Below are 19,286 nucleotides of genomic sequence, written 5' to 3' on the forward strand. Positions count from 1 at the left end.
TGTGATAGGGAGACCCCCCCCCCCACAGAGCCTCTTGTGACAGTGAGACCCCCACAGAGACCCCTGTGATAGGGAGACCCCCCTACACAGAGACCCCTGTGATAGGGAGACCCCCCACTGAGACCCCTGTGATAGGGAGACCCCCCCAACAGAGACCCCTGTGAGAGGGAGACCCCCCCCCCAGAGACCCCTGTGATAGAGAGACCCCCCCACAGAGACCCCTGTGATAGGGAGACCCCCCCCTCAGAGTTCCCTGTGATAGGGAAGTCCCATCCCCCACAGAGACCCCTGTGACAGTGAGACCCCCACAGAGACCCCTGTGATAGGGAGACCCACCCCCCACACAGAGACCCCTGTGATAGGGAGACCCCCCCCACAGAGACCCCTGTGATAGGGAGACCCCCCCCAATAGAGACCCCTGTGATAGGGAGACCCCCCCCCAGAGACCCCTGTGATAGGGAGACCCCCTCAGAGATCCCTGTGATAGGGACCCCCCCCCCCACAGAGACCCCTGTGACAGTGAGACCCCCACAGAGACCCCTGTGATAGGGAGACCCCCACACAGAGACCCCTGTGATAGGGAGACCCCCCCTCACAGAGACCCCTGTGATAGGGAGACCCACCCCCCACAGAGGCCCTTGTGATAGGGAGACCCCCCCCCCCCACAGGGACCCCTGTGACAGTGAGACCCCCCAGGGTCCCCTGCAATGGGCAGCTCAGGGGGCCGCACAACATGTGCACCGGGGCCAATGGGCACGGGACGCTCTGATCGTCTCCAGGTTCACCAACTAGACGGGGGGGGGAACCTGGCCTGGGGCACGGACACCGCCTCCCACCACCAGGCCCCCACATCCCCCGCCTGCAGCTCGGTGATACATACCTGCGGCGCTCCGAGCTGGGGGCCCTGGGTTGGCAGTAACAGCGGGTCGGAGCCATGGGATGGAGGGTGATGACAGCCCGCTCTGCCATGAGCTCCGTGCTCCACATCGTTTGACAATGTCTGCCTCATGCCCACGGTCGCACCTTCCACCTGGGTGAACCCTGCATGCCAGCTGGCCAGTCCATCACACGGGCGGTGGGGTGGGGGTGGGGGGGGGGTGTACGGTGGGGAGCCCACGCCACCCACAACATCCGCCCATTCCCCCCCCACCTCCTCTATGGCCAGCCCAGCCCAGCCCACCCCTCACACCCTGACAGAGCACCGAGGCAGGTTGGAACGGTGTGAACAGGTGTTTAATGTGAAAACCCGAGACCCTAACTCGAAACTGTGCCCTGCACCCCTGCCAACTTAACTGGTGTCTAACGTTCTGGCCTTCCAGCCCTAACATTGCGTCTAGGTAGTTCCCCAGACGGTCCAGCAGGAGTGGAGGCGGCCCTGCTGTGATTCCCGCCCTGCCACCTGGGTCCCGGTCGGTGGGTGCCTTCTGGGGTGATCGGGCCTGGATGGGCCTGGCTCCTGCCCGTGTGTCCCAGGTGGTGTGGTGCTGCCCTGTTCTGCCTGCTGCCCACTGGAGGCTCCAGGGACAGGAGGGGTGGAGTCTGAGGGGCTGCGGTGTTCCGACACCTCCCCTGCGGGAGTCACCGGCACGGGCCCCAGCACCTCCTCCTCCCTCGGGGTGCCCGGTGGCCCCCAGGCATCTCCATGGGACTGGGGTGCGGGTAATCCCTGAGACAACCCCGCCACCTGGCGCTGCCAGTCCTGGAGGCCCACTCTGGCCTCGACCAGGGTATGCACGCTCGCACCGGATCCAAAACAGGACGTCCATTCCTTGGAGATGATGCAGTGAAGATTCACTGGGTTGATTCCTGGGTTACAGAGATGTCCAATACTGAAAGGAATCATATTGTCGGGAACTCTCTGGAATTTAGGAGAATGAGAGGATCTCATTGAAACAGACAAGGTGACAAGGTACAATTTAGGATTCCAGGTTGCTCGGGGTGTAGTATAATGGAGTATATTCGGACAGGTCCTGTGAAGGGTTAACCCTGTGATGTCACTGGCAGGAAGTGACATCTACTCGTGATCTGAGAGTCTCGCAGAAAGCAGCACGAAAAGAAGCTCGTGTCGGGGAATGTTCTCCAAACGGTAAATGTGTTCCAATACAGTTAGAATGTCTGCAGCCAGCAGTCTCTGGGAGTTACGGAAACTTCTCCAACACAACAACACAATGGAACAGGTGGGGAGTGCGTGGGGCAAGTAGAGTTGGGGTTAAAGGTGAGGCATGATCTTGTTGATTGGTGGAACAGGCTTGAGGAGTTATTGGGCCTATTCCAGCTCCTATTTCTTACGGTCCAATGACATTCTTTTCTTTTCATCCTGGATTAGTGCCTGGATACGAGGACCAATTTCTAACCCATTGAAACCTTTCTGTTTCAATAATGTGGTAAAACAGCCAAAGGGAAACACAATTCCTGGACATGATTCAGTGTCGATGGCCTTCCAGAACATTCTCTATATTTGTTTTCATTGAAAGCCCAAGGGGAAGGTGTGAGGCCCAATGGGCAGGATAACTCTAAAGTTGACAGAGTGCATGAGGGGGTCAGGGAAATCAATCTGGAAGTGGTGATGCCAAGACTCCCATCAAAAATTCCAAACTCTTTTACCAGGTCAGTCCATGCAGGACATGAATACTGCTCCCACACCTGGGAACGAGGACAGTCCCCTCAACACTGATGTGTTTTGGTGCGAGTTCAGTTGTGTCACATGGTGATGGATTTTATTTTCTTGTTTTAGAATTATGATGAGGCGGAATTAGAATATCGGCAATGGGTTCAAACTGACGTTGATGCCGTGGATATTAAAAGTGCGCTGCCGATCGGTCTGGACAAACTATTCAGTTATGCACGTTGTGGGAATGTTGCAGGTATGTCAGATGTTCCTTCAAAGTAACAACAGATTCTAAAACAGCCACTCACTCTTTAACCTGTCACGCTTGAAACTTTCTGTACAGACTGACACACTGAGCAAAGAATTGTCAATCCCAGAGCGTTCCGCGGTCACATGTGACTCGTGGGATGAGGCGCTAGTTGGGCTACTTACATACATAGAAAAAAACAGGGAAAATAGAAGCAGGAGGAGGCCATTCGAGCCTGCCCCGCCATTCTTTATCATCATGGCTGATCACCAAGTTCCCGCCTTCCCCCCCCATATCCCATTATCCCCTGAGCCCTACTTCTTTGATACCTGCCGGCTTTATGTTCCCAGAAACCGGGAAGGTTTCCCACATGCACTGGGAGCGAGATTCCAGCTGTGGTTGCTGAATTTCCCGAGTGTAATAAAGGCTCTTTCTCAGGCATGAACCCGCGATTGGAGACGACATGAACCCTTGTGGAAGCTGAGAAACAGCATCTCTCTCAGCTCAGTGGATGCTGTGGGAATGCTGGCTCCTGTCTGAGACTCAGTGACAGGAAATTCTACCTTGTTAAAGAGAAATCCTGTGTAACTAACTGCGTCCAGTTATTTAATGGTTAATGGTGGTTGAGGGAGAATGTTTAATGGTTAATGGGGGTTGAGGGTGAATGTTTAATGGTTTATTATGGTTGAGGGTGAATGTTTAATGGTTAATGGTGGTTGAGGGTGAATGTTTAATGGTTAATGGTGGTTGAGGGTGAATGTTTAATGGTTAATGGTGGTTGAGGGTGAATGTTTAATGGTTAATGGTGTTTGAGGGTGAATGTTTCATGGTTTATGCTGGTTGAGGGTGAATGTTTAATGGTTAATGGTGGGTGAGGGTGAATGTTTAATGGTTAATGGTGGTTGAGGGTGAATGTTTAATGGTTTATTATGGTTGAGGGTGAATGTTTAATGGTTAATGGTGGTTGAGGGTGAATGTTTAATGGTTAATGGTGGTTGAGGGTGAATGTTTAATGGTTAATGGTGGTTGAGGGTGAATGTTTAATGGTTAATGGTGTTTGAGGGTGAATGTTTCATGGTTTATGCTGGTTGAGGGTGAATGTTTAATGGTTAATGGTGGGTGAGGGTGAATGTTTAATGGTAAATGGTGGTTGAGGGTGAATGTTTAATGGTTATGATGGTTGAGGGTGAATGTTTCATGGTTAATGGTGGTTGAGGGTGAATTTTTAATGGTTAATGGTGGTTGAGGGTGAATGTTTAATGGTTAATGGTGGGTGAGGGTGAATGTTTCATGGTTAATGGTGGTTGAGGGTGAATGTTTAATGGTTAATGGTGGTTGAGGGTGAATGTTTAATGGTGGTTGAGGGTGAATGTTTAATGGTTAATGGTGGGTGAGGGTGAATGTTTCATGGTTAATGGTGGTTGAGAGTGAATGTTTCATGGTTAATGGTGGTTGAGGGTGAATGTTTAATGGTTAATGGTGGTTGAGGGTGAATGTTTAATGGTTAATGGTGGTTGGGGGTGAATGTTTAAAGGTCAATGGTTGAGGGTGAATGTTTAATGGTTTATGATGGTTGAGGGTGAATGTTTTATGGTTTATGGTGGTTGAGGGTGAATGTTTCATGGTTAATGGTGGTGAAGGGTGAATGTTTAACGGTTAATGGTGGGTGAGGGTGAATGTTTCATGGTTAATGGTGGGTGAGGGTGAATGTTTAATGGTTAATGGTGGTTGAGGGTGAATGTTTAATGGTTAATGGTGGCTGAGGGTGAATGTTTCATGGTTAATTGTGGTTGAGGGTGAATGTTTCATGGTTTATGATGGTTGAGGGTGAACGTTTAATGGTTAATGGTGGTTGGGGGTGAATGTTTAATGGTTAATGATGGTTGAGGGTGAATGTTTAATGGTTAATGGTGGCTGAGGGTGAATGTTTCATGGTTAATTGTGGTTGAGGGTGAATGTTTCATGGTTAATGGTGGTTGAGGGTGAATGTTTAATGGTGAATGGTGGTTACGGGTGAATGTTTAATGGTTTATGATGGTTGAGGGTGAATGTTTAATGGTTAATGGTGGCTGAGGGTGAATGTTTCATGGTTAATTGTGGTTGAGGGTGAATGTTTAATGGTGAATGGTGGTTACGGGTGAATGTTTAATGGTTAATGGTGGCTGAGGGTGAATGTTTAATGGTTAATGGTGGTTGAGGGTGAATGTTTAATGGTGAATGGTGGTTACGGGTGAATGTTTAATGGTTTATGATGGTTGAGGGTGAATGTTTCATGGTTAATGGTGGTTGAGGGTGAATGTTTAATGGTGAATGGTGGTTACGGGTGAATGTTTAATGGTTTATGATGGTTGAGGGTGGATGTTTCATGGTTAATGATGGTTGAGGGTGAATGTTTAATGGTTAATGGTGGCTGAGGGTGAATGTTTCATGGTTAATTGTGGTTGAGGGTGAATGTTTCATGGTTAATGGTGGTTGAGGGTGAATGTTTAATGGTGAATGGTGGTTACGGGTGAATGTTTAATGGTTTATGATGGTTGAGGGTGAATGTTTAATGGTTAATGGTGGCTGAGGGTGAATGTTTCATGGTTAATTGTGGTTGAGGGTGAATGTTTAATGGTGAATGGTGGTTACGGGTGAATGTTTAATGGGTAATGTTGGCTGAGGGTGAATGTTTAATGGTTAATGGTGGTTGAGGGTGAATGTTTAATGGTGAATGGTGGTTGAGGGTGAATGTTTAATGGTTAATGGTGGTTGAGGGTGAATGTTTAATGGTTAATGGTGGTTGAGGGTGAATGTTTAATGGTTAATGGTGTTTGAGGGTGAATGTTTCATGGTTTATGCTGGTTGAGGGTGAATGTTTAATGGTTAATGGTGGGTGAGGGTGAATGTTTAATGGTAAATGGGGGTTGAGGGTGAATGTTAAATGGTTTATTATGGTTGAGGGTGAATGTTTAATGGTTAATGGTGGTTGAGGGTGATTGTTTAATGGTAAATGGTGGTTGAGGGTGAATGTTTAATGGTTATGATGGTTGAGGGTGAATGTTTCATGGTTAATGGTGGTTGAGGGTGAATTTTTAATGGTTAATGGTGGTTGAGGGTGAATGTTTAATGGTTAATGGTGGGTGAGGGTGAATGTTTCATGGTTAATGGTGGTTGAGGGTGAATGTTTAATGGTTAATGGTGGTTGAGGGTGAATGTTTAATGGTGGTTGAGGGTGAATGTTTAATGGTTAATGGTGGGTGAGGGTGAATGTTTCATGGTTAATGGTGGTTGAGAGTGAATGTTTCATGGTTAATGGTGGTTGAGGGTGAATGTTTAATGGTTAATGGTGGTTGAGGGTGAATGTTTAATGGTTAATGGTGGTTGGGGGTGAATGTTTAAAGGTCAATGGTTGAGGGTGAATGTTTAATGGTTTATGATGGTTGAGGGTGAATGTTTTATGGTTTATGGTGGTTGAGGGTGAATGTTTCATGGTTAATGGTGGTGAAGGGTGAATGTTTAACGGTTAATGGTGGGTGAGGGTGAATGTTTCATGGTTAATGGTGGGTGAGGGTGAATGTTTAATGGTTAATGGTGGTTGAGGGTGAATGTTTAATGGTTTATGATGGTTGAGGGTGAACGTTTAATGGTTAATGGTGGTTGGGGGTGAATGTTTAATGGTTAATGATGGTTGAGGGTGAATGTTTAATGGTTAATGGTGGCTGAGGGTGAATGTTTCATGGTTAATTGTGGTTGAGGGTGAATGTTTCATGGTTAATGGTGGTTGAGGCTGAATGTTTAATGGTGAATGGTGGTTACGGGTGAATGTTTAATGGTTTATGATGGTTGAGGGTGAATGTTTAATGGTTAATGGTGGCTGAGGGTGAATGTTTCATGGTTAATTGTGGTTGAGGGTGAATGTTTAATGGTGAATGGTGGTTACGGGTGAATGTTTAATGGTTTATGATGGTTGAGGGTGAATGTTTCATGGTTAATGATGGTTGAGGGTGAATGTTTAATGGTTAATGGTGGCTGAGGGTGAATGTTTCATGGTTAATTGTGGTTGAGGGTGAATGTTTCATGGTTAATGGTGGTTGAGGGTGAATGTTTAATGGTGAATGGTGGTTACGGGTGAATGTTTAATGGTTTATGATGGTTGAGGGTGAATGTTTAATGGTTAATGGTGGCTGAGGGTGAATGTTTCATGGTTAATTGTGGTTGAGGGTGAATGTTTAATGGTGAATGGTGGTTACGGGTGAATATTTCATGGTTAATGGTGGCTGAGGGTGAATGTTTAATGGTTAATGGTGGTTGAGGGTGAATGTTTAATGGTGAATGGTGGTTACGGGTGAATGTTTAATGGTTTATGATGGTTGAGGGTGAATGTTTCATGGTTAATGGTGGTTGAGGGTGAATGATTAATGGTTAATGGTGGTTGAGCGTGAATGTTTCATGGTTTATGATGGTTGAGGGACGAATGTTTAATGGTTAATGGTGTTTGAGGGAGAATGTTTAATGGTTATGATGGTTGAGGGTGAATGTTTAATGGTTTATGATGGTTGAGGGTGAATGTTTAATGGTTAATGGTGGTTGAGGGTGAATGTTTAATGGTTAATGGTGGTTGAGGGTGAATGTTTAATGGTTAATGGCAGTTGAGGGTGAAAGTTAATGGTTAATGGTGGTTGAGGGTGAATGTTTAATGGTGGTTGAGGGTGAATGTTTCATGGTGAATGGTGGTTGAGGGTGAATGTTTAATGGTTAATGGTGGTTGAGGGTGAATATTTAATGGTTACTGGTGATTGAGCGTGAATGTTTAATGGTGGTTGAGGGTGAATGTTTAATGGTTAATTGTGGTTGAAGGTGAATGTTTAATGGTTAATGGTGGTTGAGGGTGAATGTTTGATGGTTAATGGTGATTGAGGGTGAATGTTTACTGGTTAATGGTGGTTGAGGGTGAATGTTTAATGGTTAATGGTGGTTGAGGGCGAATGTTTGATGGTTAATGGTGGTTGAGGGCGAATGTTTAATGGTTAATGGTGGTTGAGGGTGAATGTTTGATGGTTAATGGTGGTTGAGGGTGAATGTTTAGTGGTTAATGGTGGTTGAGGGTGAATGTTTACTGGTTAATGGTGGTTGAGGGTGAATGTTTACTGGTTAATGGTGGTTGAGGGTGAATGTTTGATGGTTAATGATGGTTGAGGGTGAATGTTTGATGGTTAATTGTGATTGAGGGTGAATGTTTAATGGTGAATGGTGGTTGAGGGTGAATGTTTACTGGTTAATGGTGGTTGAGGGTGAATGTTTGATGGTTAATGGTGGTTGAGGGCGAATGTTTAATGGTTAATGGTGGTTGAGGGTGAATGTTTAGTGGTTAATGGTGGTTGAGGGTGAATGTTTACTGGTTAATGGTGGTTGAGGGTGAATGTTTACTGGTTAATGGTGGTTGAGGGTGAATGTTTGATGGTTAATGATGGTTGAGGGTGAATGTTTGATGGTTAATGGTGGTTGAGGGTGAATGTTTAATGGTTAATGGTGGTTGAGGGTGAATGTTTAATGGTTAATGGTGGTTGAGGGTGAATGTTTAATGGTTAATGGTGGTTGAGGGTGAATGTTTAATGGTTAATGGTGGTTGAGGGTGAATGTTTAATGGTTAATGGTGGTTGAGGGTGAATGTTTAATGTTAATGATGGTTGAGGGTGAATGTTTAATGGTTAATGGTGGTTGAGGGTGAATGTTTAATGGTTAATGGTGGTTGAGGGTGAATGTTTAATGGTTAATGATGGTTGAGGGTGAATGTTTAATGGTTAATGGTGGTTGAGGGTGAATGTTTGATGGTTAATGGTGGTTGAGGGTGAATGTTTAATGGTTTATGGTGGTTGAGGGTGTACAATTATGTTATGTATGGAAACATTCAAAACGAGTTTGACAAATTACCATTTTTACAATAGACTGTTAGCAAAATTTAAACTCATGTGATGGAAGGGGATGGCAGCATGGATCCAGAATTGATCCACTGATTGGTTGATTGATATTTATTGTCACATGTACCTAAGTACAGTGAAAACTATTTTTCTGCGGCCAAGGGAACAAATGGTAGATCAACAAAAAGCGATTGGTTCCATTGCGGAACAAGGCCAAACAAGAGCAACATAGAGCGTCATGAACAGTGTTCTTACAGGGAACAGATCAGTCCGAGGGGGAGTCGTTGAGGAGTCTAGTAGCTGTGGGGAAGAAGCTGGTCCTCTGTCTGGATGTCCGAGTCTTCAGACTTCTGTATCTTCTGCCTGATGGAAGGGTCTGGACGAAGGCAATGCCTGGGTGGGAGGGGTCTCTGATAATGCTGCCTGCCTTCCTGAGGCAGCAGGAGGTGTAGACAGAATCAATGGGAGGATGGCAAGCTGGTGTGATGCGTTGGGCTGAGTTCAACACACTCTGCAGCTTCTTGCGATCTTGGACCGAGCAGTTGCCATACCAGCTGTGATGCAGCCGGATAGGATGCTCTCTCTCGCACATCTGTAGAAGTTTGTGAGAGTCGATGCAGACATGCTGAAGTTCTTTACCTTCCGTAGGAAGTAGAGACTTTGTTGGACTTTCTTGACTGTTGCATCAACATGAGTGGACCAGTAATGGTGATGGTAAACCCCAAGGAACTTAAAGCTATCGACCGTCTGGTTTAGGGGCTGGCTTAGCACAGTGGGCTAAACAGCTGGCTTGTGATGCAGAACAAGACCAGCAGCGCGGGTTCAATTCCCGTACCGGCCTCCCCGAACAGGTGCCGGAATGTGGCGACTAGGGAGTTTTCACAGTATCTTCATTGAAGCCTACTTGTGACAATAAGCGTTTATTAATATTATTATTATCTCCACTTCGGAGCCATTGATGCAGACGGGAGTGTGTGCCGTGCTGCGCTTCCTGAAGTTGATGATCAGTTCCTTGGTCTTTCCGACGTTTAGAGAGAGGTTGTTTTCGGTACACCGTGCAACCAAGTGATCTATCTCCCTCCTGGAGTCTGATTCGTCGTTGTTTGAGATGCGGCCCACCACAGTCGTATCATCTGCAAACTTCCAGATTGAGTTGGAGTTAAATCTTGCCACACAGCCGTGTGTGCACAGGGAGTACAGTAGAGGACTGAGCACACATCCTTGCGGGGCCCCAGTGTAGGGGACTATTGTGGAGGAGGTGCTGTTACCTATCCTGACAGATTGCGGTCTGTTGGTGAGGAAGTCGAGGATCCAGCTGCACAGGGAGGGGTCAAGTCCAAGGTTGCAGAGTTTGGTTATTGGTCTTGTTGGGATAATGGTGTTGAAGGCGGAGCTGTAGTCGATGACCAGCAGTCTTACACAGGTGTCCTTGTTGCCGAGGTGTTTGAGTGTTGATTGTCGAGCCAGCTGGTCTGCGCAGTCTCTGAGTGCTCGCCCAGGGACTCCGTCGGGACCCGTCGCTTTCCGCGGATTCACTTTCAAGGAGGCAGCTCTTACCCCTGAGGCTGTAATAGTGGGTACGGGTGTGTCCAGGGCTGTTGGGGCGGGAGGCACTGATACATTGGCTGACTGCTCAAAGCGGGCATTGAACCTGTTCAGTTCCTCGAGTAGAGATGCTCCAGCCCCAGAGATTCCGCCTGGCCTTGCTTTGTAGCCTGTGATCTTGTGTAGGCCCTGCCACAGTCGCCGTGGGTTAGTGACGTTGGCCTGGGACTCTGGTTTGATCCGGTATTGCCTTTTGCCGTCCCTGATGGTTTCCGTACGTCGTACCAGGATTTCTGATCGAGGTCAGGGGGGTCAGACTTGAACGCCTCCGTCCGGGACTTCAGCGGGGAGTGAACCCTTTGGTTGAGCAGGGTTTCCGATTGGGGAATACCCGTATTGTCTTCTTTGCTACACCGTCCTCGACACACTTCCTGGTGAAGTCTGTGACGGTGGTTGCGTATTCGTCCAGGTTCGCTGCCGGGGCCTTGAATATGGACCAATCCACAGTGTCCAAGCAGTCGCGGAGAATGTCCTCAGATTCCTCGGACCAGCACGGCGCGCTTTTCTTCGGATTTGCCAAAGTGTGGTTGGGGAATGGAGCGGTCGGCCCCTTTGATGCCCGTGTAGCAGTGTCCAGCGTGTTCGCACCTCTGGTGGAGCAGGAGATATGTTGATGGAGTTTGGGTGGAACCTTCCTGAGGTGGGCCTGGTTGAAGTCTCCAGCCACGATTGTCAGGGCTTCGGGGTGATTTGTTTCTTGGTTGTTGATGGTGGAGTTAGTTCGTCACGTGCTGCTCTACATCCTGGCTACTTGTTCATTTGCATATTCCCTTAAAGTGATATCACAACATTTTCCACATTTCAACAAAGTCACCCTACCCCCTCACCTGTAACTTTTTAATCCCCGTAAGCTGATCACCCAGTTAAATGCTGTGTCTCTCTGTCTACAGGTACCGTTATTCCTCTCGCTGCATCTTGGGGAGTTGTTGGATACTTGAAAAATGGCAAAATACAACAAAGATTCAGTGTATTTGTCCTAATAGTTCCCGAAGTCATCAATCCACCGGAACCAACAGATCCAGCAGTTACATTACAAACTGGACCTCCTGTTTGGTTCTATGTCAGGTGAGTTTAGTGACTGATATATTGTGATTGATGTTCCTTTCTGTCAGCTCTTGTATCAACATCAGTCTGGGGCGGGAGTCTCCCGTTTTGAGACTAAGTGCTGTGGTGTGGGTGGGAATGTGGAATGTTCCTGCTGTGGCTTCTTGCCGGAAAACACTCCGAATCTTCCCACCCATCATTAATTATTCACCTGGGTGTTTTCCGCTGTTTTCAGCAGTGGGTCAGGCCTGGATGGTGTGTAGTCCGCCCTCCTGCCCGGGTGTCATATTGAAAAGATGTCCAACAACACTGAGCCATGTTGACAAAAGAAGGTGGACCTCCTGAAAATGCAGATCGATTTCCAGCAACATTGGTCACCCAGAAACAGGCCAGCAGAAGGACCCCCTCCAGAACACATAATACGGAAGATCCAAGGGTCCAATCTCCACCAACCCACTGCTGTGGTGCTCCAGGGTCCAGGGTTGTGGGCGCTCTCCATCCTCAACTCTGTGGGCAGCGCCACTCATCCTGACTTTGGTACACTACATTGTGATGAATGTTTCTCACACTGGCGTTTTTCCCGCCGGAATGGCAGAGAATCTATCCTGGGGGGGCACCCCGAGGTCCCTCTGCTACTGCACTCTCTTTAGAACTGAGCCATTAAGTCTGGATAGACTATCTCCACCCTCTCTGTAAAATGCATCACCTCACATTTCACTGTGTTAAACTCTATCTGCCACTTGTCTGCCCATTTGGCCAGCTTCTCGATTATCTTACTCCAGCTGTGGACTAACTGACTGGTGCAGGCGCCTCAATGGGCTGAATGGTCAACTCCTGTCCCTGTTGTCCTGGCAACCGACTTTCCAAACAGGATTTGTCAGGGGGATAAAAATTAAATCCTCTGTTCTTAATGCTGTTGCAGGGTTTTTGACAAGAAAGTTGATGAACAACAAACTGAAGAACTTGTGATTCAATTACTGAAGGATTTGGAACAAGACGACCAGCCCTTCAATAGCACATTTTTTGACATCACTTATTTGAACACAGAAGGGTTAATGGAAATAGGTTTTATGAAGACAGGAGAATGAAGGTTTTCTGGAAGGTTCTGTACCTTTCATGGCATCAAACAGTGAGATGTGCTTAACTCTATTCTAAAACTGTTTAACTTTCCATTGGGTTTAATCTGGAATACTGAGCATAGTTTTAATCTCCTTACCTCAAGACGGTTATATTTACCTTTGAGGGAACGCAATGTCTGTTCATCAGACAGGTTACGTCTCTGAGTCAATATTGGCATTTTGGACAATTCCACCAATGTCCATCTCCAAATCCCTGTGACCCTGTTTAGAAATATTGCCCTCTACTGGCAGTTAGTAATTATGACTCCCACACACACACTGCAGCATTTATTCTAGATTCAAAATTATTCAGCGACATTCATATCAACAGTGAACATTTCTTCCTCATTTCCACACACTGTCCCATTGATTATTTAGCTCAATGATTCTAAACAATGTTCTTTTCTCGATGTCCAGTTTCTCCCCACATTGTCCGGTCATCGTGGTTCTCACCTGGGTCTGGAACGTTTTGTCTGCCTCAAAATTAAATAAAAACAGAGACTCTTCAATCCGCTCCACCATTCAGGAAGATCATGGCTGATCTTCGACCTTAACTCCACCTTCCCACACTGTCCCTCGAGTGTGTAATCTGTCTGATAAACAGGGAATGCACTCCCACTAAACTCGGTTCATCCACCCTTAACTAAGGAGCCCAAACATCACCACATCATATTCTACCTGCCATGTTCTTAACCACTCACTTAACCAACCAAATGTGGAGCAAACACGTGATCGTCCACCCACACGTTAGCCGTACATGTGACTCCAGCCCTGATATATTTGACTGTCTCTGAGTCCCGCCTGCTCTATTTCCTGTTAATATTATTTATAATTAGGTTTCCCTTCAACGTCTGAAATTCATTGCTGAACACGTCTCCACACTGCACAGATACAGGGCAAAACTCAATTGTACCGGGTGGTGGGCCCTCTATTGGGGAACGGAGATTAATCACTGCACTAATTTGCTTTTTCTGTAATCTTGCTTTCAATGAATTGTGAGAGTGAGACTGAGATGGTCCGAGTGACAGATATAGTTCCATAATTTTCCATCTTCACACAGCCATGGAATATATTCATATTTATCCATCATACTGACCAGAATGTTTCAAGTTGATGTGAAAAGAGTTGGGATTTGTGACAGAGCACAGAGTATTGAAGCTGTTAAATGTGAAATCATGGAGTGATCAGATGTGGGACTGTTCCTGGGCTCTCTCAGTCGGAGTTAGTTCCAAATGGAATTATTTAATTACAAGGGAATGTTTAAACTGTAAAGAGACAGTGTGTTCACCATTTGTAAAATAATGATATTTTCATCACATCATCGGGAAGATTTTGCTTCAATGTTTGAATAGTTCTGTGCCCTGTGCTCTGAAATATAATGGGAATGGACCATATAACAGACTGTGTGGAATAGACACTGGACACTGTAGGAAGAACACGTCACTCACTGGAGAAACCTGCTAATGGAGACCACACCCTGTGTGGGCAGTAAAATATTCCCTTTTCCTGCCAGTCCTGAGAATCAAACACTGGACATTGTGGTGGGGATGATTAAAAAGGTTGTTTCTCAACCCGGTTTGGTCTGACTCACATCAGTCCAAGTTCAGGAAACAGATGGGCCCAGATCAGGAAAGTGAAAGTGGGAGTTTTGTGACCCAGGTGTGAAGCAGCTGAAAACTGGTCCTTAAACCGGAGAAAGAATCCCAGTTTAAAATTAGAATCCAGAGACTGAAGGTGGAATAAAGTTTCCATTCAGATCTCCTCAAACCCACACTGGGAGCTGACTTTGGGAATATCGACAGACTGAATCTGTGACTGAGAAAATGATCGATTCAGATCTGACTCCCGTTAACAGGTGACCCATTCACAGGTTTGTCTGGTGCAGTAAATAATCCATCGTCTTCTAGTCTTTGTTTGTCTTTTGTTTTTCAAACTGCTGGGAATGGATTCTCACTGTGAAATAAAGAGGGTGATGCATTTACACATTTGGTCTCGTGTTAGATTCTTCCTCACAAATAAATCTGGGTCACTGATCACATCACTAGTTTCATATCAGATAAACTCTCCACATTTCAGTGAAATGATTCTGTGAAGATGTTGAGGTGTAAAGTTAAAGAATGAAGAGACAGAGAGTAATTTATTGGGAGATGTGACAATTGGAGAGTGGAAACATTCTCTCCACATCCACTCTATCCAGGCCTCGCAGTGTCCTGTAAGTTTCAATAAGATCCCCCCTCATCCTTCTAAACTCCAACAAGCACAGACCCAGAGTCCTCAACCGTTCCTCATATGACAAGTTCTTCATTCCAGGTATCATTCTTGTGAACCTCCTCTGGACCCTTTCCAAGGCCAGCACATCCTTCCTTAGATACGGGGCCCAAAACTGCTCACAATACTCCAAATGGGGTCTGACCAGAGCCTTATACAGCCTCAGAAGTACATCCCTGGTCTTGTATTCTAGCCCTCTTGACATGAAAGCTAACTTTGCATTTGCCTTCCTACCTGCCGACTGAACCTGCACGTTAATCTTAAGAGAATCGTGAACAAGGACGCCCAAGTCCCTTTGTGCTTCTGATTTCCTGAGCATCTCCTCATTTAGAAAATAGTCTGTGCCTAAATTCCTCCTTCCAAAGTGCATAACCTCACACTTTTCCACATTGTATTCCATCTGCCACTTCATTGCCCGCTCTCCAAGCTCGTCCAAGTCCTTCTGCAGCCCGCCTGCTTCCTCAATACTACCTGTCCCTCTACAGATCTTTGTATCATCTGCAAACGTAGCAACAGAGCCTTCAGTTCCTTCTTCCAGATCATTAATGTATATTGTGAAAAGTTGTGGTCCCAGCACAGACCCCTGAGGCACACCACTAGTCACCGGCTGCCATCCTGAAAAAGACCCCTTTAGCCCCACTCTCTGCCTTCTGCCAGTCAGCCAATCCTCTATCCATGCCAGAATCTTACCCTGAACACCATGGGCTCTTAACTTATTTAACAGTCTCCTATGCGGCACCTTGTCAAAGGCCTTCTGGAAATCTAAATACATCACGTCCACTGGTTCTCCTTTGTCTAACTTGCTTGTTACTTCCTCAAAGAACTCTAACAGATTTGTCAGACAGGATCTCTCTTTGACGAAGCCGTGCTGACTCAGTCCTATTTTACCGTGCACTTCCAAATACTCCGCAATCTCATCTTTAATAACAGACTCTAAAATCTTACCAATGGCCGAAGTCAGGCTAACCGGCCTATCATTTCCCGTCTTCTGCCTCCCTCCCTTCTTTTTCAGGGGTGTTACATTAACCACTTTGCAGTCCTCTGGGACCCTCCCTGCCTCCAGTGATTCCTGAAAGATCACCACCAATGCCTCCACAAGGGTCTGGTTTAGCACAGCGGGCTAAACAGCTGGCTTGTAATGCAGAACAAGGGCAGCAGCATGGGTTCAATTCCCGTACCAGCCTCCCCGAACAGGCTGAGAATGTGGTAACTAGGGGCTTTTCACAGTAACTTCATTGAAGCCTACTTGTGACAATAAGCGATTCTTATATTATTATTATTATCTCCTCAGCTATCTCTTTTGGTGTTGTCCATCCGGTCCAGGTGACTTATCCACCTTCAGACCTTTCAGTTTCCCCAAACCTTCTCCTGAGTAATGGTCACTGCACTCACCTCTGCCCCCTGGATCTGGAGCTCTGACATCCCACTGGTGTCTTCCACCGTGAAGACTGATGCAAAGTAACTATTCAGTTCCTCTGCCAGTTCTTTGTTTCCTATTTTCCTTCTCCAGCCACATTTTCCAGTGGCCCAATGTCTATTTTTGCCTCTCTTACCTTTTATATATTGAAAAAATCTCTTCCGATCTTCTTTAATATTACTAGCTAGAACAAAGAACAAAGAACAAAGAAAAGTACAGCACAGGAACAGGCCCTTCGGCCCTCCAAGCCCGTACCGACCATGCTGCCCGACTAAACTAAAATCTTCCACACTTCCGGGGTCCGTATCCCGATAATCCCATCCTATTCATGTATTTGTCAAGATGCCCCTTAAACGTCACTATCGTCCCTGCTTCCACCACTTCCTCCGGCAGCGTGTTCCAGGCACCCACTACCCTCTGTGTAAAAAACTTCCCTCGTACATCTCCTCTAAATCTTGCCCCTCGCACCTTAAACCTATGCCCCCTAGTAATTGACCCCTCTACCCTGGGAAAAAGTCTCTGACTTTCCACTCTGTCTATGTCCCTCATAACTTTGTAGACCTCTATTAGGTCTCCCCTCAACTACCTTCGTTCCAGTGAGAACAAATAAAGTTTATTCAACCTCTCAACCTAGCTTGCACTCATATTTCATCTTCGCCCCCCCTGTTGCTTTTTTAGTTGTCCTCTGCTCACTTTTAAATGATTCCAAATCCTCTGGCTTCCCACTAAAATTCGCCACTTTGTCTGCTTTTTCTTTAGCTTTTATGCTGTCCTTGACTTCCCTCGTCAGCCATGGATGCCTTGTCCTCCCCTCGGCGTATTTCCTCCGCCTTGGGATGAATTTCTGTTGTGCCGCCCCAATAACCCCCCAAAACCCCTGACATTGCTGTTCCACTGTCTTCCCTGCTCGGCTCCTTCTCCAATCAACTCTGGCCAGCTCCTCCCTCATGTCTTTGTAGTTACCCTTATTTAATTGTAATCGCGTTACATCTGATTATCATAGATTATCATAGAATTTACAGTGCAGAAGGAGGCCATTCGGCCCATCGAGTCTGCACCGGCTCTTGGAAAGAGCACCCTACCCAAGGTCAACACCTCCACCCTATCCCCATAACCCAGTAACCCCACCCAACACTAAGGGCATCCTAAGGGCTGATTGTAGCTTCTCCCTCTCAAACTGCAGGGTAAATTCTATCATATTGTGGTCACTGCTCCCTAAGGGTTCCTTCACCTTAAGTTCCCGAATCAAGTCTGCCTCATTACACATCACCAAATCCAGAATTGCCTGTTTCCTCGTGGGCTCTGTCACAAGCTGCTCCAAAAAACCATCTCTTCGACATTCCACAAATTCCTTTTCTTGGGATCCACGACCAACCTGATTTTCCCAGTCCGCCTGCATATTGAAGTCCCCCATGATTATTGTAATATTGCCTTTTCTATCTCCTGAGTTATTTTCTGCCCCACATCCTGACTACTGCTCGGGGGCCTGTACATAACTCCCATCTGGGTCTTTTTACCTTTGCAATTCCCCAACTCTACCCACAGAGATTCTCTGCCTTCTGATCCTATATCGCTCCTTGCTATCGATTTAACTTCATTCCTTACTAACAATGCAACCCCGCTCCCTTTGCCCATCTGCCTGTCCTTTCGATAGGACACATATCTTGGATATTTAGATCCCAGCCCTGATCCCCTTGCAGCCACGTCTCTGTGACGCCCACAACATCGTACCGGCCAATTTCAATATGTGCAACAAGCTCATTTACCATGTTCCGTATACTGCGCGCATTTAGGTCCAACACCCTCAGTCCTGCATTGACCACCTCCCGTCTCACGCTCGTCACCTTTTCTGCTCTGCCTGAGGGTGATGTTGTTCTCTTATTTTGGTTCTCTATTTCCCCTCAGTTATTACACCTTCTAAGCTAACGTTCTGGTTCCCACCCCCTGCCGTACTAGTTTAAATCATCCCGAGTGACTCTCGTTTTGGCCTCAATTACTTTCTATGGGAGTGAATTCCGCGGAATCGGGCCGCGCCGGTTGGCGGCCCCCCCACTGGATGCTCCGGCCCGGATGGGCCGAAGTCCCGCCGATAAATTGCCTGTCCCGCCGGCGTAAATTAGAGTACCTATTTACCGGCGGGACAAGGCGGCGTGGGCGGGCTCTGGGGTCCTGGGGGGGGCGCGGGGCGATCTGACGTAAGGGGGTGCCCCCACGGTGGCCTGGCCCGCGATCGGGGCCCACCGATCCGCGGGCGGGCCTGTGCCGTGGGGGCACTCTTTCCCTTCCGCCTCCGCCACGGTCTCCACCATGGCGGAGGCGGAAGAGAATCTCCCCACTGCGCATGCGTGGGAAACTGTCAGCGGCCGCTGACGCTCCCGCGCATGCGCCGCCACGATATGTCATTTCCGCGCCAGCTGGCGGGGCAACAAAGGCCGTTTCCGCCAGCTGGTGGGGCGGAAATTTCTCTGGCGCCGGCCTAGCCCCTCAATGTTGGGGCTCGGCCCCCAAAGATGCGGAGTATTCCGCACCTTTGGGGCGGCGCGATGCCCGTCTGATTGGCGCCGTTTTGGGCGCCAGTCGGCGGACATCGCGCCGTTTGGGGAGAATTTTGCCCCTCATTTATCCACATTATACTGCATCTGCCATGCATCTGCCCACTCACTCAGCCTGTCTCTGCGACCTCCTCACAGCTCACCCTCCCAGCCAACTTTATATCGTAATAATAATAATCTTTAATAGTGTCACAAGTAGGCTTACAGTAACACTGCAATGAAGTTACTGTGTAAACCCCCTCATCGCCACATTCCGGCGCCTGTTCGGGTCACAGAGGGAGAATTCAGAATGTCCAAATTACCTAACAGCACGTCTTTCGGGACTTGTGGGAGGAAACCGGAGCACCCGGAGGAAACCCACGCAGACACGGGGAGAACGTGCAGACTCCGCACAAACAGTGACCCAAGCCAGGAATTGAACCTGGAACCCGAGGCTACCATACCGCCCTCAGATTTGGAGATAATGTCTGAATCATTAATATATAATGTGAACAGTTGGGGTCCGAGCACAGATCCCTGCGGTACCC

The 19,286-nt window shown here is 47.3% G+C and overlaps 2 protein-coding genes across 2 annotated transcripts in view; one reads left to right on the forward strand and one right to left on the reverse strand.

Moving 5' to 3' along the window:
- LOC140411773 (uncharacterized) overlaps positions 1–14,455 on the forward strand; it is a 33,287-nt gene extending 18,832 nt beyond the window's left edge. Inside the window, exons 2-4 of the mRNA XM_072500757.1 lie at positions 2,735–2,864; positions 11,251–11,425; positions 12,327–14,455. Of these exons, the coding sequence (XP_072356858.1) occupies positions 2,735–2,864; positions 11,251–11,425; positions 12,327–12,492 (471 nt within the window). The 3' untranslated portion in view covers positions 12,493–14,455. The remainder of the gene's footprint in view (positions 1–2,734; positions 2,865–11,250; positions 11,426–12,326) is intronic.
- The window catches only part of LOC140411227 (uncharacterized), a 211,574-nt gene that overhangs the window by 154,255 nt on the left and 38,033 nt on the right, over positions 1–19,286 (reverse strand). The window lies entirely within an intron of this gene.

This window comes from Scyliorhinus torazame, chromosome 4 (assembly GCF_047496885.1).
Source record: "Scyliorhinus torazame isolate Kashiwa2021f chromosome 4, sScyTor2.1, whole genome shotgun sequence".
Taxonomy (NCBI): Eukaryota; Metazoa; Chordata; class Chondrichthyes; order Carcharhiniformes; family Scyliorhinidae; genus Scyliorhinus; species Scyliorhinus torazame.